We start from the raw sequence: 20,015 nt of genomic DNA on the forward strand, positions 1-20,015 counted from the left end.
GTGCAGTATTGGGCCGGACTCTGACATGCAAACATTGCGCCATATTTGTTTTTCCCTCATAAGGTCAATAGACATGTACTTTGTAGTATTAGTCTAATGAGTAAACATGTCCTCATAGTGAAGCAACTCAACAAGCATGGAATTATACAAAGAGTTTAGAAATTCTTTAAATCAATTGTCATGTACACGTAATTCAGCCCAGTAAATAGACGGTATGATATGCACATTTATCTTCTGCACATGCATATTCAAGATAAGGATAGTAGAGCTGAGTCAAATTTTTCTTTCCAGATGTTGATAGAGCTCTACAGTGACCAGTATGAATTAATCACAAAATCAATCTTTTCTGATACATGAACTTTAGGCTTATTTTCCTATTCATTCAGAGGAAACTACCATATAAATATCCCTTTTATTCTCCTGGTTTAATACCTATTCAGGAATACATCCATATCACGTGATCGTGAATCCAAGTTTAAGTTATCACACGCTCATATAAAATACATATAAATTCTTATACTGTACATATAACTTAAGAGGACTTCAATTTATCAAAGTTCATGGCTGTGTATGCCCTATTGACTTGTCCACTATGCACAATCCACAGGCCTTGGAAATTTTTAGTACCTTTTTACAAACCTTACACTTTTTGTTTTGGAAGTACCCTGCAAGAAAGTGACCTTGACCCCTTTAAAACTTTGAACTGGAGTAACCAGGTCAGGTCAGGTGTTTGTGTGACCAGTCCTTGATAAGACAATCCATTTGATTTTTTGTGCTGTACTTGATATTTCATGAACATTGAAGTGGAATACATGTAGTTTCACAAAAGAAAGCAAACTGAAACCATCTAGCCCTATAGGCTTATGTGATCAAACGTTGAAATTCCATGAAGCCCTACTGATAGGATTTTTTATAAAAGAGGCAAATGTACATGTGCTGCACTTCTTGTTTTTACCATTTTGAAATTAACTCGTACTCTACTACATGTATGTATGCTAATGATGTGCATCCATGGTAGAAGGTTGTAAAACGGATTGGCCATAAGTAGGCCTAAAATATGCTATTCAGAAATAAATTGCCCTTGTATCTAGGAATACCATGAACACCGATGAAAAATACATAGGCCTTCTGCGAATTACATGTAGCACAACATGTAATATTTGCTTTTGATGCAGTCAGCAGCGGTTCAAAGCTATTTCCAATGTACTTGCCAATGCCCTTTATAGCAGGCTCATAGCAATCATTATTTGACACTGAACTTAAAGTACACTTGTACTTCCTTCCTATTATAGATCTTGCATGAATCATTTTTATTTTAGATTTGAATTCAGCACGGTGCTTTGTTTGTGTACATGTATGATGACAAGCAGGATTTCAAACTTTCATCATTGTTTTTCTGTGTTGAATGTTGAACATGCAAGACATTGAGGGGGATGTGTAGGCCTATATGTACATGTGTATTGATTGAAACTTTCTACAAGAATAAAGGAGAAAGTTGTTCCTGTATGAAACTAATTTATAAATCATTGCTTGTCTACTGTATTTATGATTTTTTTTTGGCCATGAATATTAAAGGACAAGTCCACCCCAACAAAAAAATTGATTTGAAAAAAGGGGGAAAATCCAACAAGCAAAACCCTGAAAATTTCATCAAAACCGAATGTAAAATAAGAAAGTTATGACATTTTAAAGTTTCCTTAATTTCACAAAACAGTTATATGCACATCCTGGTCGGTATGTAAATTGGCAGACTGATGACGTCACACACTCACTGTTTCTTTTTTATTTTATTATATGAAATATTCTAATTTTCTCCTCCTTGTCAAGCGAAACAAAGTTTTATTTCTCCCTGATCATGTGACATTACCATTATTTTAATAGTTTATGGTTAACTTAAGTTGGTCCTTATTGTCAAATCTGTAAAAATTGAAATATTGTATTATTCAAACAATAAAAAACAAAAATAGTGAGTGATGGACATCATCAACTATCTCATTTGCATTTCGCTGAGTTGTGCATTTAACTGTTTTGTGAAAAATAAGCGAAACTTAAAAATGTCATAACTTTCTTATTTTACATCCGATTTCGATGAAATTTGCAGCGTTATGTTTGTTTGACTTTTCTCTATCTACTCAAATCAACAATTTTCTGGAATGGACTTGACCTTTAATAACAGGGAAGTTTCTTTCCTTTTGTAAAGTCAGTGAATGTCAACACAATTCATAAATGAAAATGATCTCTTACAAATTTTCCTGTTTTGAAGGAAAATTATGAAGTAGGCCTGTGTGTATTTGAAATAAATTCAGATGCACACTTAAGTGTGCTTATGTGTTTAAAAGCTGCTGTTTGTTGTTGTAAACCTTCCTGATTTTCATAGTTTGCTTTTTTAGAGACTTAAACATCCTGTTTAAAAACTTGAGTGACATAAACATTACACACTCAAATGATAATCTGAAAAACACAGACAAAAGAATGTGTCCTGTGAAAATAATCTTTCCTAGGGGATTATGGCACACAATTTTTGAGTCATCTTCCTTGATATTATTGTACACCAGGGCCCCGTTGTACAAGGAGTTACTATTGATCCAATCAATCGCAAATATGGAAAGCCAGCAAAGTCAACGTATGAAATGCATGTTTGTTCAAAGAAATTCTCGACATGAATCCATATCCATAAATTCATTGATTTCTTGACAATTTGCAGTGTTCTCCTTTGATTACAAATGACATTGTGCAAATTTTCTGTAGAAAAAATTATAACACTGATGGATTTCCATAGAGTTACGATTGATTGGATCAATCGTAACTCTTTGTTCAACGGGCCCTGATCAGTAAACACAGTCTCATCATCTCATGTAAACATCCTTGTTATTGCTTCTTTAAAGGGGAAGTTCACCCTGACAAAAAGTTTATTGTAAAAATAGCAGAACAAATAATTTTAAAAATTGCTGAAGATTTGAGAAAAATTCATCAAAAAATTAAAAAGTTATTGGAATTTCAATTATTTGATTTGTGAAGTCATATGCGAGCAGCATTCCTACATAGCGAATGGTAAAAAATTAATGAAATGTCATTTTCTCAGAAATCGAAAATGACTTTCACTGTACCTTTTGTATATCAATAGACAAATCATTTCACACCTGATCATGAATAGAAAACAAACTTAAGTCATCAGGAGCCATACAAAATAGGAAATTCATGCATTTTATATTACATAACACATGGGGCAGCTACTCGTTTATGACGTCACAATTCCAAAACTTTGAACTCTAATAACTTTCTTACTCTTTAACGGATTTTCCTCAAACCTTCACCAACATTTTTTACTATTTTTTCTGCTATTTTTACAACAAAGTTTTCTTTAGGGTGAACTTCCCCTTTAATAGTGTACATATATGTGGGCAATTAAACATTTGAATTGCATGATGCATATGAAACTTTAATGCATGATTGAGCCTCTGTAAGATTAGTTGTGTACACTATTCAGTCCATACCATGATTAACCACAAAGTTGGACTGCAGCTGATGAGATGAAACTTATATTTTGTGGTGCGTTTTGTATTATAACCACAAATGTTTATTGATTTTTTTGTGCAGCCTTGCAATCTATACAGAGACTCAGCAATATGGTCAATCATTATAGAATTCTAAAGACATAATATAAGAATGATACAATGCTGTATATACATGTACATACATACAATTTTACATTAAAAAGCACTTAATCATGTAAACATGCACAAAGTGCTTTACAATATAACAATAATTCCACTCTCCAAGTGCCTACAAAATATATACAAAATATAAAATGTGCATTACAGACATAATAAATATGTTTCTATCTTGTTTTTAGTACCTTCCAAGTTCCAAATAGTCAATGAATAAAGAAATGAATGAAATAAGATATTATAAAGAATATCATGTTTCTAATACCTGTACAATCGTGACCAAGCGATCATTTTAACATTCTGTTTTTGAAAACCTGAAAATTAATCCTATTACACAGACATTATAGAAAATTTTCTTGGCTCACATCCTCACAATGTAATTGAAGTGATGTTTTTTTCCTGTATACATGTATTTTTGGATTTTTAAAAGCAATTCGGTGTGCATTTATATGAATGTTTGATTTATGTTAGTGGCTTGTTGTTATTAGTGCTAAACATTATAAACATCCAAATGCTGTATATTTTAGAAAGATTTCATGTACATGTACATGGAAACAATGGTAGGTATTGTAGGGATACGAAAGTGCATTTTCTAAAATTACTCAGTTTCTAAAATTTCATTGTAAATTTGAAATAATTAAACTAACAACATCTTGGCTATTATCTGTTTTGATTACAGCCCCTCTGGATGTACTTTCTGGGGTAAGAAGCCATGGAGTCGTAAGAAGAAGATCCTGTGGCAACTTGGGACTCTAGTAGGAGCTCCAGTTGGTATAGCTCTGATTGCTGGAATAGCCGTTCCAGCTATTATTATTGGGATTCCAGTATATGTTGGGAGAAAGGTAAGTTGTGGTTTATAAGATGTTCTTTGGTAATACCAACTATGTTTTACTTAACACAATGAACCAAATTAATTGATATTTTTCTTGACCCTATTCACACTGGTATTAATACAAACTTTGTGTCTTCTTGGCTTGTTTCAACAGTCAGCTGATGTCATTTGGTTTATCTAACGCTAAATATAATCTTTCACCCATTTCAAAATATAAGTTCCCTGCACAACATACATGTACATGTATCGTAATGCCCACAAAATCTCCTGTGCAACACTTGTTTGTAAACTCAAACTCCTGCCAGACATGTTCAGCCAGTTCAGGTTGTAATGAACTATCTTGCATTTCTCAAAGTTCTTAGTTGAAAGCACCAAACTTTGCAAATTACTTTCATATCTCAATACTGATTTAAATAAGTACAGTTTGTACCAGGAAATAAATTCAAACCTGGGTGCTGCTAATAGCAAAAGCAGACAACAGGAGGTTGAAATAAGGTTTTATTATTTTGAACTGGTGCATTTACATGTCTGGGTCATAGTACTCATACCAATTCATATTCCACTTACTATTAGGTTATCTTGGCTTTATATATTTCACCTGTCAATGATACCCAATATTTGTCTCAGAAAATCTCCTTTTTATTCAGACATACTTTGTTTCCACTATTTCATCAGTTTTTCCTTGGTCTTCCCAACTTATTTGATTTTCTTCTAAGCCTTCTGTAATAGTGTCTGTGTGGTAAACTGCCTATTGAATTCTCTCGATATTTTCTAATATTATTTTTGCATAATACTCCCGTCTCTGTTTTCCTTTTGTACTTTTATCTTTGCTCCTATTCTCTCACTTTTCTCCATCTGATGTTGACCTTTCATGACCTCACTTCTACTCCCTCATCTCTTATTATTTTTCTTTTATGAATCTTGTTTCCTGTTCCCTTCTCTCACTGGCCTATTTGTATCTAAAAAGGGACCTCTATTCTCTGTCAACCCCCTCTCCACTCCACCCCATCCCTCTCTCTTCCCATACCTGTCTCTCTTTCTCCCTCACTCTCCCTCTCTCTTGGTGTTTTCAAACCACCTCTGATCATAAGAATCCCTGTTAAATTACGAGAACTTTTTAGGCTAAAATACCCATTAATTATTCCTACATTCACACCGCCCCGAAACATACCCTTTGGGATAAGTTCCTGAAGTTACGAGCATGCGCAGTATGGTCTGATAAGTAGGCAAGGTGCGAGATTCAAAATCACTAGCCCAGCAGCCACCCACGGCGCCCGCGCCCAACGACACGCTGGGCTAAAAGTTCTCGTGAATTGCTTTCACATTGCCAAAATACCTGCAACCTTGGAAAAAATTCCCGCGAAAGTTCTCGTAATTTTGCCTAGTACCTACTATTTAGCGGGTATTTTCTTTCGGGAAATTTCCCAATCAGAGAATACCTGGAACTGACGAACTTCGAGGCGGTCTGAAACCACCTTCTATTCATTCTCCATCCACTCCTCTCATCTGTCTCTTTTCATAATCTATCAGCACTCTCTCTTGTCCTCTCTTGTCATTGCTGGTCATTCAGATGAATAGTACTGTCAATTATCTATTCTTGACACATTGGTTTACGTCAGTGAAATCTCATCTGACGTGATAGCCATTGTCGTGGGCGATGTTTTTTCTAACTCCACTTTTTGTTTTCTTACAATAATCTGTGTTTATATATAAATGCTTGGGATTAATTTATAACATTTTTTTCATATGAAAATATAAGGTTAATGACATATCTAAACACTTGAGAAGCAAACATGACAAATCTGTTGATGTCCAGAGATGACAGGTGCTGAGATTCTCTTTTGGGGTTTTTTTTATTGGTGTTTTTTTTTCTTTTTTTTTGTAAGGGATAGGAATCTATTTGTTCTTGAATGATATTTGAAAATTTCAGGAAAATTTAATCTGCTTATGACTATGAGTGCTTTAATATGGCTGTTGTAGGAGTATGTTTGTGTACAGTATACTGAGTAATATTTTAGGGGATTACATGTTGTAAGTTCTTCTGTTTCGGGTGTTAGATTTTCCTCACATTGCCAATTCTGATTGCCAGGAAAATAAAAATGATATTAATTTGATTTAAATGTAATATGTCCTTGAAGGAGATCAAGTTCATATATTTTTCATGTATTAAATTCTTATGAAATAAAATTCAACGAGTGAACTTTTCATGCCGTTATCATGAAATAGAGAGCTTTTCATTATCTACTGTGCAGTGTCAAGTTGCTGTAAATCTGATATAAATTGGTTATTTTTCAGGAAGGAAATAAAGTGGGCATTGACACTAAATTTGATCTGATAATTTTCATATATTAGAGCACTATTTTCACTTCACAGAAAAGCCGTGCATTAATAATGAGTACCTCGTGTACACAAGCAAGATCTGGTTTTGAAGATCTATTGATAAATGTTAAGTAAAAAATGAAATCATGGAAGTGTACAGATTGTGAACAGTTTGCTAGTGAATTAATGATTTATTATCTCATAAAGATAGGAAGCTGTATTGCACTTTATTTCACTTTTTTATTGAATAGCTTTTTGTATGATGGAAGGGAGATTATAAAGGTGTGTTGTAGCAACTTGCTGATCATGACATATACAAAAATACATTTAATAATGAATTCCATAGTGAATGTGCTTTGAATTTCTTCAATTCAGATATGAAGATTTTTGTTTTTTTTTTTCATAAAACAATGTGACTCTTCATTTTGCAATTTTTCTGTTCAAGTTCATCAATCTATTCAATCACACATTTTGAAAGGGGCAGTCCACCTGAGTCCCTAACAAAACAGTGATTTAAATAAATGGAGAAGAATTCAAAACAAGCTCAACACTAAAAATTTCATCATGCAATACTTCTTTTGTAGTTTGTTTTAAATATGAAATATTTTAATTTTCTCCTTGTTAGAATAAACAAACTTTTCTGAACATTTGCGATTCTTATTGTGTTTAATTATTGTGACTTGATTATTACAGTTTCCAAACATTTTGATAATCATGAAGGCCTATTGTTAATATGATTTTAAAAAAGAAATAGTGAGTTTATAGTCACATAATCAAATCTTTTTATGTTTTCATATGTTATGTGAAAAATAAACAATTTTTTTTAAATGACATGACTTTTTTTATTATACGTGTACATTGTTTTATATTAAAAGACAAACATTTTAATGATATTTCACATCAACCTTTTGGGTCTTTAATAGTCCTGACTGTAGATCAGAATCAGGTTTTGGTTTCATTCTTGTAATGATAATTTTGAAAATAAGCTGCATATTATCCATTCCGTTGATAAGGAAATAGGGAGGAAATTAGGGAAATCCAGCACTCTACTGCAGCATAGGGAATATAAGAAAGTCCAATGAGATCATGTCTCGGTCAAAGAGGAATTGGAGAAGCAAAGTAATTCATAAGGCTGCTCTTAACTAAATTCTAGCTAGATATTTAACAATTTTCATTTATTTGTATTTTTATATACATGGTAATATTTCAACTTTTTAAAACTAAATCGTGATGATGCAAAGCAGTTTTGTTGCCATTTTAAAATGCCTTATAATATTCAAAAGCTTTGGGGGCAGGCTCTGTCCCCTTGAACCTTGCCAGGGGATCAGCAGGCCCCTCAACCCAACATGGTGATGCTTTGCACACTTTGCATCTTGTTATGAGAGTGAGTGAGAAATGATCTTTTAGATTTGGGTCCACAAGATCAATTTCAGTGCCACAGAGGTTATAATATAATATACATATTATTCATTAATATATTTCTAACCAAATAATTTTCAGAAATCATTCAATAGACCAGTTCTCTTATTTGCTATGTTAGTAATTTCTACTGCTGCAAGTACATGTAGATGTAGCATTTCATTTTGTGACCCTGTGAAGTGCAACATAATTCAGTATGTTTCCTCTAAACAGCAGCTGTTTAGTACATGTATATACTCAGTAAAGTCCTTTGCAGCTGTCAACCTTGATATATTGGTCAATAGTTTCAATACCAGATTGTTGCAGCAATATTTACTGTACTGCATTATTGCATAATATAGGTTTATGAATTTGATGTAGTTTGGATAAAATTCATGTAGAATTCATGTAGATTTCAAGTAAAAAAAACTTTAAAGAAGGATTCAGTCAGTTTTTGTCTCACCTGCGAAGCAAAGTGAGACTATAGGCGCCGCTTTTCCGACGGCGGCGGCGGCGGCGTCAACATCAAATCTTAACCTGAGGTTAAGTTTTTGAAATGACGTCATAACTTAGAAAGTATATGGACCTAGTTAATAAAACTTGGCCATAAGGTTAATCAAGTATTACTGAACATCCTATTAGAGTTTCATGTCACATGACCAAGGTCAAAGGTCATTTAGGGTCAATGAACTTAGACCATGTTGGAGGAATCAACATCGAAATCTTAACCTGAGGTTAAGTTTTTGAAATGTCATCATAACGTAGAAAATATATGGACCTAGTTCATGAAACTTGGACATAAGGTTAATCATGTATCACTGAACATCCTGCATGAGTTTCACGTCACATGACCAAGGTCAAAGGTCATTTAGGGTCAATGAACTTTGGCCGAATTGGGGATATCTGTTGAATTCCCATTATAACTTTGAAAGTTTATGGATCTGATTCATGAAACTTGGACATAATAGTAATCAAGCATCACTGAAAATTTTGTGCAAGTTTCAGGTCTCATGATTAAGGTCAAAGGTCATTTAGGGTCAATGAACTTTGGCCGAATGGGGGTATCTGTTGAATTACCATCATAACTTTGAAAGTTTATTGGTCTAGTTCATTAAACTTGGACATTATAGTAATCAAGTATCACTGAACATCCTGTGCGCGTTTCAGGTCACATGACAAAGGTCAAAGGTCAATGAACTTTGGCCGAATTGGGTGTATCTGTTGAATTACCATCATAACTTTGAAAGTTTATGGATCTGATTCATGAAACTTGTACATAAGAGTAATCAAGTATCACTGAACATCCTGTTCGAGTTTCAGGTCACATGATCAAGGTCAAAGGTCATGTAAGGTCAATGAACTTTGGCCATGTTGGGGTTTTTCGTTGAATAACCATCATATCTCTGTAAGTTTATTGGTCTAGTTCATAAAAAGTGGACATAAGAGTAACCATGTATCACTGAACATCTTGTGCGAGTTAGAGTAGTATTCAAAGTCAGCACTGCTGCTATATTGAACCGCGTGATGCAGGTGAGACGGCCAGAGGCATTCCACTTGTTTTATATTACTGGTATGTGGATGCCACTCCGATGCCCAATGTAATCAATGTCTCTCACTGTTCTTCTTAATCCCTCACATTTTCTTCTTTTTTTCACCATCACCATTGTCATTATTCTTTTCAATGTGTATATTTTTTATCTGAGTTTATGCTTACCATCACTCCCCCTCCTGCTTTAGATCATTTATTCATGTGGATCATTACTATCATGGTAATGTGTTGGAATATCTACCATAAAGTTTGGTTGATTGTGATTTTGTATGTGTGCTTGTAAAATTTGTAATGGCTCAAAAACTATGACATCCAATATACAGTTTGTTTTCACTTCCAAGAATTGAAGACATACTGTACTTTTCTTATTGTATAGCTTCATTTCAAACCGCCTCATGTACATACATGTACGTATATATATTTCAAAAATTGAAAGATGAAAAACTGGAATTATATCCAGAGTGTTTTAAGCAGTTATACTAGAAATTATTGTGTAACTTTGAATTTTTTTCTTACCCTTTATTTGAAGGTGCATGCAAAGTATGTGAGTATGCCGAGACATCGTCGTAATCTGGCTATTGCTGGGAGTGTATCATTGTCTATCATTGTATCACCGGTGATTGCTGCCCTCACAGTTGGTAAGATAGCAGTTTTTAGCCTCAGATACTGTACATGAATTATTCTTGATTTCTACTAAAATGTATAAGTGAAAAGAATTGTGACTAGTATGTGCCACTTCAAAAGCATCAATTCCAAAATTGCTACTGCTCTTTAGAAAATCCATTTTAAATGTTATTGATTATATCCTGGCCTGAGGCAAGTATTCTGGAGGTGTCTTTGTGCAAGGACATTGATAAAGAGAGGAAATTGAATGGTCTTTTATTACAGGTTTTTTTTGGGGGGGAGGGAATCAAGTACATTATTAAAAAAATATATTCAATGGTAATGGTCATTCCACCTTTTAATATAGATAGTCACTCAAGCAGTTTAACCAATTTTAAATGTTTCTATCATGTGGTGTCTTTTTTGTAGGAATCGGTGTGCCTATCATGCTGGCGTATGTATACGGAGTAGTGCCTGTCTCACTCTGTCGTAGTGGTGGATGTGGGGTTACTACTAGCGAAAGCGGAGGCGTACGCATCGCCCTAGATGAAGAGAACGATGTCGGTATCGTTGGAGCAGACAATAGATCAGGTATAGAGGAAAAACACCCACCACCAGAATATTCATGTGTATGGTTGAAAGGGCTTATAAAGGGATGTTCAACCATGTCAAATAGACAATTTTGCTTATGACAGAATAAAGCACACTATACCTCAAAGTTTTAGATGATTAGGAATTCATTAAAAATCTTTAAAAAGCACATAAGTAGTTGTGATGCACCATACAACAAGCATGGAAACACCAGACATGCAGAGCAGCACTTGACACAGAGAATTATACCTACCGTAAGAATGCATAGTAGTATCATGGTACAAACAAACTTTCTATTGTAAATGTAGTGAGGTATGATAAACTATGATTGACTTCTTTCATTGGAAAGCTCATGTGCTATATGCCAGATCTCAAGGTAACTATCAGGCAATTTCATAAAATATACATGTCTGAGCCATTACATGTGGGACTTCCTGGAATAATTTGTATCTGTTTTCTAGTTCATATGAAAAGTTATGATGGTCTTAAATTATCTTGACTTGAGCAATTTATGTAGTGTGTTTTAAGAAAATTAGGATAAAGGTTTTATAGCCATCTTCATTCAGTTTTGGGGTAAACATTTATGTAACTTTTATTGTCAAGGTTATATGTTATATTAAGCTTCCTTTGAGGATAGATGTTCAGTAGGGACAATAAATTGTGAAGCGAATGTCATGAATTTTTAGGGTTTTTTTTGCCACAGCAGTTTTATTTCAATTTACTCTTGCTTTTAAACCTCCAGGATTAATTCTAGTCTGTATATCTGTCCACATATAATACTGTTCTTCCATCTCCTTAGATGCCAACTGTTTAGTTTTTAGTAAAGAATTTACATGATTAAGTGAAATTTTTAAAATACGACGTACTTGTAGTTTAAGCATGCAAATTTATTTTCTGTTAACCATGAATAGAAAACAACCCAGAGGTGAACAGCGTTGCGGCAAATGCAAGTATAGGAGAGGCAAGTGTCCTTAATCGGGAGAGCACAAGTCATCTAGAGGTTGCAGGGGTTATCACTGATGATACAGTGAGTGACAGTGCTAGCACAAGGGCTATTGCTGGGGCTAGTCTTACAGGAAGTCTGTCAGGCAGTGGAGGAGTGGGGCCGCTTGTTCTTAGCCAACACAGGTTAGTTCATCAAAGATATTCCTATAATGATTTCTAAATGATCTAGAAAACAGTCAGGACTATACCATATAAAACTATAGCACTACACCATTTGTATAAGGATAATGTCTAAATGGGAAATGAATTTCGTACTTATCCTTCTTTATATCAAGAAATGTTACATTTGAATGCTCTCAGTAGAAACTGCAAATATTACCGAGACTGACATTTACATTAAACAATGTCTATTGTTGCAATCCTACCTGAGGAATGAATGAGATTTAGCTGTTTTCGTTATTACGGTACTTTTGTCTGAAAATGTTCAATCTGAAGTTACCTTGAAATTATCCTTCCTGTGGATTTTTTACTGTATTTGTAGTGTTCCGATAAACTAATATGAAGTGGAGGAAACTGATGTTATAATATTGTACATGTATTTCTACATAGTAAGCCATTGTCAATGTTGTCATTTCTTTTCTTCCCTTAGGATGGATATCCATAATGAAGTAGTTGGTAAGAGACTAAGTCTAAGTAGTGAAACAGCCTTTGATGCCTATTCTGCATCATCTAATGATAGAGGTAAGAATGGTCAAGAGTAATCAATCCTTACTAAAATTTAGAGAGTTATTCTAATGATGAAATAAACACTATATGATACAAATCTTATAGAATTTTTGAAAATGTAATCACAATCTTTAGGGTGCATTAAACTGAATAAATAGATGAATGCTACACTAGCTATAATGGGCTATTGTCTATTTTGTTTCATCACAAAAGATTATTGACTTGTTTTTTTTTATTTTACATTGCTTGATATAGGATCTCTGTTTTGTTTTAATAGAGGATATTTCATGCCTTTTCTATCGTATGTGTGACTAAGAAACTCTTTTGAAAAAATCCATATTTTACTGTTCCAAATAGGAGTCTGAATAGAAGTACACTGTACTCAGAAAATTTGTTTTGCCCAATTAATCATGGGCCCACCACAGCCACTGTGCAGCTCCATATTGATGATGCTCTATCCTTTAAATTGTTGAATGCCAATCAGGGTAGCAGCAACTTCGATCTTTTAACGTCTTTTGGTCTGACGTGCCCGGGGCTTGAACTCCTGACTTCTCGTTGTGAGATAGACATTCTACCAACGTATTCAACACACTGGCACTGAAAGGGATTTTTTTCCGTCATAAAATTTATGTCTCAATTCTCGTCTGCAAATGCATATTTTTAAGGTTGATTTATTTCTACATTTTGTTTATTGAGCTCAAATTTGTAGTGGAATAAACATATTGATATCTTGTCTATTTTTTATTCAGATTACCAAAGTTTAAAGAAAGGAGCAACCAACACACCACTAGAAGTTCATGTTGACATTGAGGGACCCTCCTTTCCTATATCTCGCCACAACAGCAGTGGAAGTAGTAACAGTACTGACCATGGTGTTCCAGGGACCAGCGGATCTTCTAGGACATTCACATCCTCCCTTCGCCATACTGCTAACATTGAAGAGGACTTTAGTGGCCGGGGGAATGAAGGGGACGTATGGGAGCTAAAGACCAGTGCCAATTCACCTGTTATGGTTGCAAGGGGCGCAACAGCTTCCGCCTGCTCCTCCAACACCACAACAACAAGTGCCATGCGCAAGAGCAAGAGCAAGGGTCGATCACGTAGCGGGAAGCGCAGCAGCGTCAAGATCAGCGATCGCATCTCCGAAGCACCCTCCCCCTGTCCCGATTCAGTAAGCATCAATGATTCCTTGAATTCAGAGTTGAGTGCCGTTATTGCAGACAGTGAGTGTCACTCTGAGACGAGCTCATCATCCAATGTGGATGCATCATTGCCATTGGCTGAATCCAAGCTGAAGGGTGATTTATCAAGCAGCACTAGCTCCTCTCATGGGTTCCCTTTGAATGCTAAAGATAGTCAATCTTCGCTCACAGAGGTGGAGAATGATCGGCCTGGAAGTGGGATGTTAATACGTGATGTGTGTCACTCCTCATCTAGCTCTGTTAATGTGTCTTTAAATAGAGTCATAACTACAGACTTGTGATAAGTAGTGTGTATGTGACTTGGTTATGGAACCATTCACACTGCTATACAAATTTTATCATTGCTGATTATCACATGTTATGGTGCAAACCAGTGTTGTACTCTTATTTAGGCTTTGGTTTATCATCTATCCTGTACTTAAGAAGTAAAGAGTATTATCTAGTCGAGTCATATGACGTCTCTATATTGTTCAAATGTCACTCTGATTTGAATTATGATTTATCAATGGTGATGTTGATGGTCCATTTGTAAGATCTCTTGCGTTTAAAAGCAACTTAAAAATAAAGTGCAAGGCCCAAATGTGCATTTTTAATTGGTTGAAAATTAAGTTGCCTTTTAGTTACTTTTAAATGTAAGGGGCCTTTTGCAAAATGAACCTGAGGACTCTTGAGCCTGTTGCTGAAAAAAGTTCCCTTACTCTTCAAAGGGATACTTTTTTTTTTAACACCTAAGTTCAGTTTTCATGACCAATACAAATTCATAAAAATGGTTAATATCTTACTTTTGATGATTATCCCTATTGATGAAATCAGTTCTTTGTAAAATCATCTCAAGGAAGCATCACCATCTTCACTTTTTTTTAAAATGAAGTATATGAAATAAACATAAACCACATTAGAAATGTATGGTAACATAGGACAGGCTTGTTTGAACATGCCAAAGTCATTAGTTGGCAAAAGCATATCCAGTTGTAATATCTCTGGCACATTATGAATTCAAAGTCAGATCCAATTGCTCAGGATAACTTGTACAAAATTGACTTTGACTCGTTTGATCTATGCCCGAGATTTCTTTGGCTTGGGTATGCAAAAAATGTGTACCGTAGTATACCAGTTTCAACTTGCCTCTATTGGATATTATATCCCTTACTTAAGATTGTTGTATTGAGAGTGTACACAAGGACAAAAAGAATAGTTTTAATACGAAAAACGTTTGCCGTGATATAGTTCATTTTCCTTGCTGACGTCACGCATAGTCCATTTTTCCCCTAGGGAAAAAGTGAACTATACGCGATTCACGAGCTGTGCAGCCAAATGGTACTCTCCACGCATGCCACGGGAAACTTTCGGCGAGCTGCACTAAGCAGGTGCGCTCGGTGAACAGACGATCCATACAGCAAGACTTATTATTTTCTCAACGATTGTTCTATATCGACTTATCAAAAATCGTTTCGCTGTAAAATGGTATTAGTGAAAGGGATTTAAAACAAATATACAATGACCCATTCTCGGAACCGGCTAAAATTATTCACACTCAGGAACATCACATAGCACTATTGTCCCTCGGGCCAATGGCCCTCGGGAGAATAGTACTATGTGATGTTCCTTCGATGTGATGTTCCAGATCCTCGAGTGTCATTGTATATTTGTATAATATAATTCATAATCAGACTGGAAAGGATAAATTGCACTGGATTCTCTTTTAAATATAAAATATAATTCATAGTAATATCTAAATATTGCTTTGCCTAGATTATAAAGCATTTTTAACATGCCTGTTGTAGGTTTCTTTGAATTCCTACACAGGTTTACTATTTACAAACCAGCAAGTATTGATAGTGACAACTCATAAATTCTGTTCAGTTGTGAAGCATTTTACATACAGCCTCATGTGAAATAAAATAATTTCAGGAGTTAGGGTTTAACTCTAGTATAATTGTAGTTACATCTTGGTGTTTTAGTGCAATGTGAATGACCATTTCAGCAAACATATATTATAAAACCAAAGACAAATTATGAGTTGGAAACAGTGGACTTTTCAAGGTTTGCTCCTTTTGATATCGTTAGCTCTCATAAATGTCTTGCTCATTGTACATTCATCCCCTGTATCATAAAGATTAAAAGTACAGTATCAAGCTCAATGTTTACTATCATATACTGCATACACAGTAGGTATTCTATGGTTAATTGAGATCAAACATTTTTTAAATCAAGTTGATTGTTAATTGTATCAAAATATATTCATGTAAGCCTTTACACTTTTGTCTGAAATTGATGTAGTTCATAGTGTTGTTTCCAACTCTGCAGTTACATGTGTATGTAGCTTTTGTTTTTAAGACGCAATTGGTGTAATATTATTAAATAGAGTAACTCATTATTTTGTGTTGTAAAAAGTTGCATTTCATACTTGCTCCCTCTCCCTCTTTCTCCCTAAATGCTTGTAGGGGAATAGCCTGACTAATAGTTTGATGCCAAACCATCCTAATGTTTCTTGTTTTTTCTGTTTTCAGTAAAATAAACTTTGCGCAAGGATAAATTCCCCCTTTGAAACATGGCACAGCCGAGATATATAATAATAATTCTGTAGTGCACAAGAAAGTCCAGAATGAGCAATTAAGCATTGATTGGTGAGTTTGGCCTTTACCAGCAACTGAGTCTTATTCTTTGCTGATCCTTAATTTTCATCTATTTTAGATAAAAGACCATTAGTTCAAATATAGTGAATAATTTTGATGCCTTTCTATATACACAGAGAAAATAGATATTGATTGTGAGTTTTAAACTAGGGTCTGTTGTGACTGAAACCTTGATTTAAATTGAGCTGTAATGTGTAGCATAAGTCTCCAGTATTTTTATTTCATGTAAAATGTCTTGTAGAGGTATTAGTACTGGATTGTATAAAGTATAGTATCTGTATATATGTGTTATGAAAATTGGATGTTATAGCTTTGTTTTTCTTTTTTTTCAGATGTTCTAATGCAACAGAAATTGATGGGCTCTGAGAGTCTTAGTGTCATACTTGACTATTTTTTTGTTTGACTAATCTTTGAAATTATCTATCATATAATGAAAAATAATGCAAACTATTTTATGTTTATTCAAAACTGTCACAAATTACCATTAAGTGATTACCTGTATCATAGAGTTTGTTTTCTTCTCATTTTTGGTCAATGCTGAAAAAAAAGGATAAGATATAGTACTGATGAGTATGTGTTTTAATTGATTGTGAAAATGGATGACATGTTTAGAAGTAAATGTTAAGTATATTGTGTATATTTGTGCTTTTATTATTATTTCTGAAAATTTACATGCTTCGTTGGCTGAGATATGTTAGTGTCATGATGTACATGTACATTTTGAGATTATACAAATGCTACATTTTATAGTGGTGATAAGATTCTAAAACTCCTTACAATTCTATGGTACGGGTTTAAAGTATTTAATATACCAAGTCTAGATGTGTTACATTAAGATAATTCATGATACTGGGTATCAATACTCATTACACATATTAAAAGTAGAATGGGTAATTATCTGATTTTAAAAAAATCTTTGCTGATCTTTATTTTTGTTCACAAATATTTGGTTGTATACATCTTTAAAAAAAATAATAACTTACAATGCAATGGCAGAAAACAATAATTCAATAATAATTTTCTTTGTGAGCCAGGTTCTTACATGATGTTGTGACGTTGGACTTTGCCATGATAGCTTTCCAATATGGTATTTGAGGGAATATGTGTGCTGATTTGCAGATATGTTAAGCTACAGTAGGTTTTTTAAGCTTGTTGAGTGGTGTTTGATGACACTGTCAATGTATTGTTAGCGATACAGTATGGGATTAGCAGCATATGAATGATGGTCTGATGCTTGGATTTTCAAATAAAATTTCACTCAAAATTATAAATATATATATATAAGGAGAAAATGAAACAGTTTTTGAAAGCCATCACATGCCTGACCAAAATACTTCTACTTTTAAAGAATTCAGTTTATGCTGATTGCAACAATCAATGTATTATTTCTACATAAATTTACTTTGCAACACAAGGATATATAGATTATTTTCAGATAATTCTTTTATTTTATTTTGCAAATGACAAATAGAGTTTTAACATGAAAGTGATATGCACTGTTGATATGTCTATGTATATATGTTTTGCTTACAAATGTTTCATTTGAAAGAGCATTATAGAGCTTTATTCATTGAACTATATTCATGTAGCCTTCATACTTACAGATAGAGTACAGATATAGTGTTTCATGGATGTGGTATCTATTACTCAGTAATGATACATTCCCAGATTATGTATCATTTATTGTAGGGTATTACTAAATCCTTTTTAAATCACATAGTTCATAAGGGTCACCATTTGCTTAATCTTCCCAAAATTAAAATATACACATGATCTTGAATAAAGATTAAAATAATGAACTTCAATGCAGGTCTGTCATGATTTTTCTTGATCGTTGAAATTAAATATTGTTTGAATTTAAGTTAAAATCTGTATGAAATAATTAAAAATACGATCAATGCTCATTTTAAATGTTACACGGTACATGAATCTGTAACATCTAGGAATATCTTCTTATTGTAGATTTTATTAATTTGTTTCGTTTCCAATGCCATTATGTATTTTAGGACCCCCAATTATTCTCTTTTTGGAGGAAAGGATATGAATATTTACAATTCAAAGCTTTTGATCATATAATTTCTAAATTTGAATTTTCACTTAATAGGGGAATGTTGTTTCAGACACGTTTTTGATCAAGTTCATGCCTATTTTCCAGTTGGGAAGTCTTGGGGTCTGTGTATTTATGTGCATCAGTGCGTATCTGTTTTACCTCAGTTCTACCTTAGTAAAGTTAATGTTTTATGATAATGTGTTGAAATTATCAGGGAAACTTATGATTCTGGGATATATTATGAAATAAAAACAAATAGTTATCAATCCATCTTTCTACTTACAAAATGATTTATTTCTTATTAAAGTTTCCCATGGTACAGTATACAATTAAACAGACCCCTTTGTTTGGATTTTTTTAATGCTGTTTAATAATGTATGTAAACATGATATTACAGGATTCATGTACACAGAATTCACTTTTTATTTACAGCAATTTCATCTAATGTAAACTCTCATAGTAGTACTTGTACATGTGATACCTTGCTATTCATTGAAATGCTTTGTATTAGATGCTTAATGGTCTTTTATTATGTAAAACTGATTCACTATTTTCTTTTTCTACATGCTAAACCAGATGAAAGAAATGCTGTATTCTGTGGCATAAAATGGCGGTTTATGCATATTGATTTGTGAAGGGGAAATGTAATCTATTCTGAATGAATTACTGCTTTGGTGAAATATCTCATTATTTAGGAAATTCAGTGCTTCATTATTGACTTATTCATTAACATGGATGCACAGATATTAAAGGGATAGATTAATCACGGGTTTTGTTCTTTGTAGTGTCTTATAGAGTGGAATCAGTGGCAAGTATTCTTTGTGCAAAAAAAACCAGGTTATTTCTCTGAAGAAAAAAAAACACAAAATGTTCAATTGAAACAAGTTATGTATGTATCGAGTTTTGACAAAATACACATCTTGTGAAATCAATTACAGCTTTTTGTGTATGTGTTTTTGTGTATGTGTTCTGTTTTATATGATCACATTCTTTAAGCATGTATGTACATGTCTAATTGTATTTCCCCTTTTCTTATCTATCCCTCTCTCATTTCTTGCACACATCCAACCCCAACTGTCTGCCATTTTTCATCATTTTTCCTACCACTTTATATTCTTTGTCCCATTCTCTTTCTCTCTTTTCTGCCCTCACTTTATCACCAATCTTGCCATTTCACACCATTTACACCTTTTTTTAGTTCCCATTATTTATCCTCTCTCCCTCTATTTCTCTCTCATGCATTTTGTTATTTCCCACTAATATTCCTTGTCCTTTGCGCCTAAATTTCATCTCAATTTCTCACATTTCATACATGTGTCAAGCAGAAATAAAACAAATGAACCAACGTGGATGTATCAGACTTCTTAGTGTCATACTTACTACACCAAATAACAATACACTATTATATCAATTTATGTTTTGTACAAATATATACAGTCGTCTATATTCTGAACCAGGATTTAGTATAACTCTGGGGCCGATTGCACGAAAGGGTC

At 33.8% G+C, this 20,015-nt stretch overlaps 1 protein-coding gene across 1 annotated transcript in view; it reads left to right on the forward strand.

Annotated features, from left to right (window-relative positions):
• Positions 1 to 19,451, forward strand: part of LOC121428205 (E3 ubiquitin-protein ligase RNF19A-like) — a 29,890-nt gene extending 10,439 nt beyond the window's left edge. Inside the window, exons 5-10 of the mRNA XM_041624818.1 lie at positions 4,348 to 4,510; positions 10,296 to 10,404; positions 10,799 to 10,960; positions 11,872 to 12,088; positions 12,555 to 12,646; positions 13,381 to 19,451. Of these exons, the coding sequence (XP_041480752.1) occupies positions 4,348 to 4,510; positions 10,296 to 10,404; positions 10,799 to 10,960; positions 11,872 to 12,088; positions 12,555 to 12,646; positions 13,381 to 14,114 (1,477 nt within the window). The 3' untranslated portion in view covers positions 14,115 to 19,451. The remainder of the gene's footprint in view (positions 1 to 4,347; positions 4,511 to 10,295; positions 10,405 to 10,798; positions 10,961 to 11,871; positions 12,089 to 12,554; positions 12,647 to 13,380) is intronic.
• Positions 19,452 to 20,015: the final 564 nt, after the last annotated feature.

This window comes from Lytechinus variegatus, chromosome 1, assembly GCF_018143015.1.
Source record: "Lytechinus variegatus isolate NC3 chromosome 1, Lvar_3.0, whole genome shotgun sequence".
In the NCBI taxonomy this organism is placed as follows: domain Eukaryota; kingdom Metazoa; phylum Echinodermata; class Echinoidea; order Temnopleuroida; family Toxopneustidae; genus Lytechinus; species Lytechinus variegatus.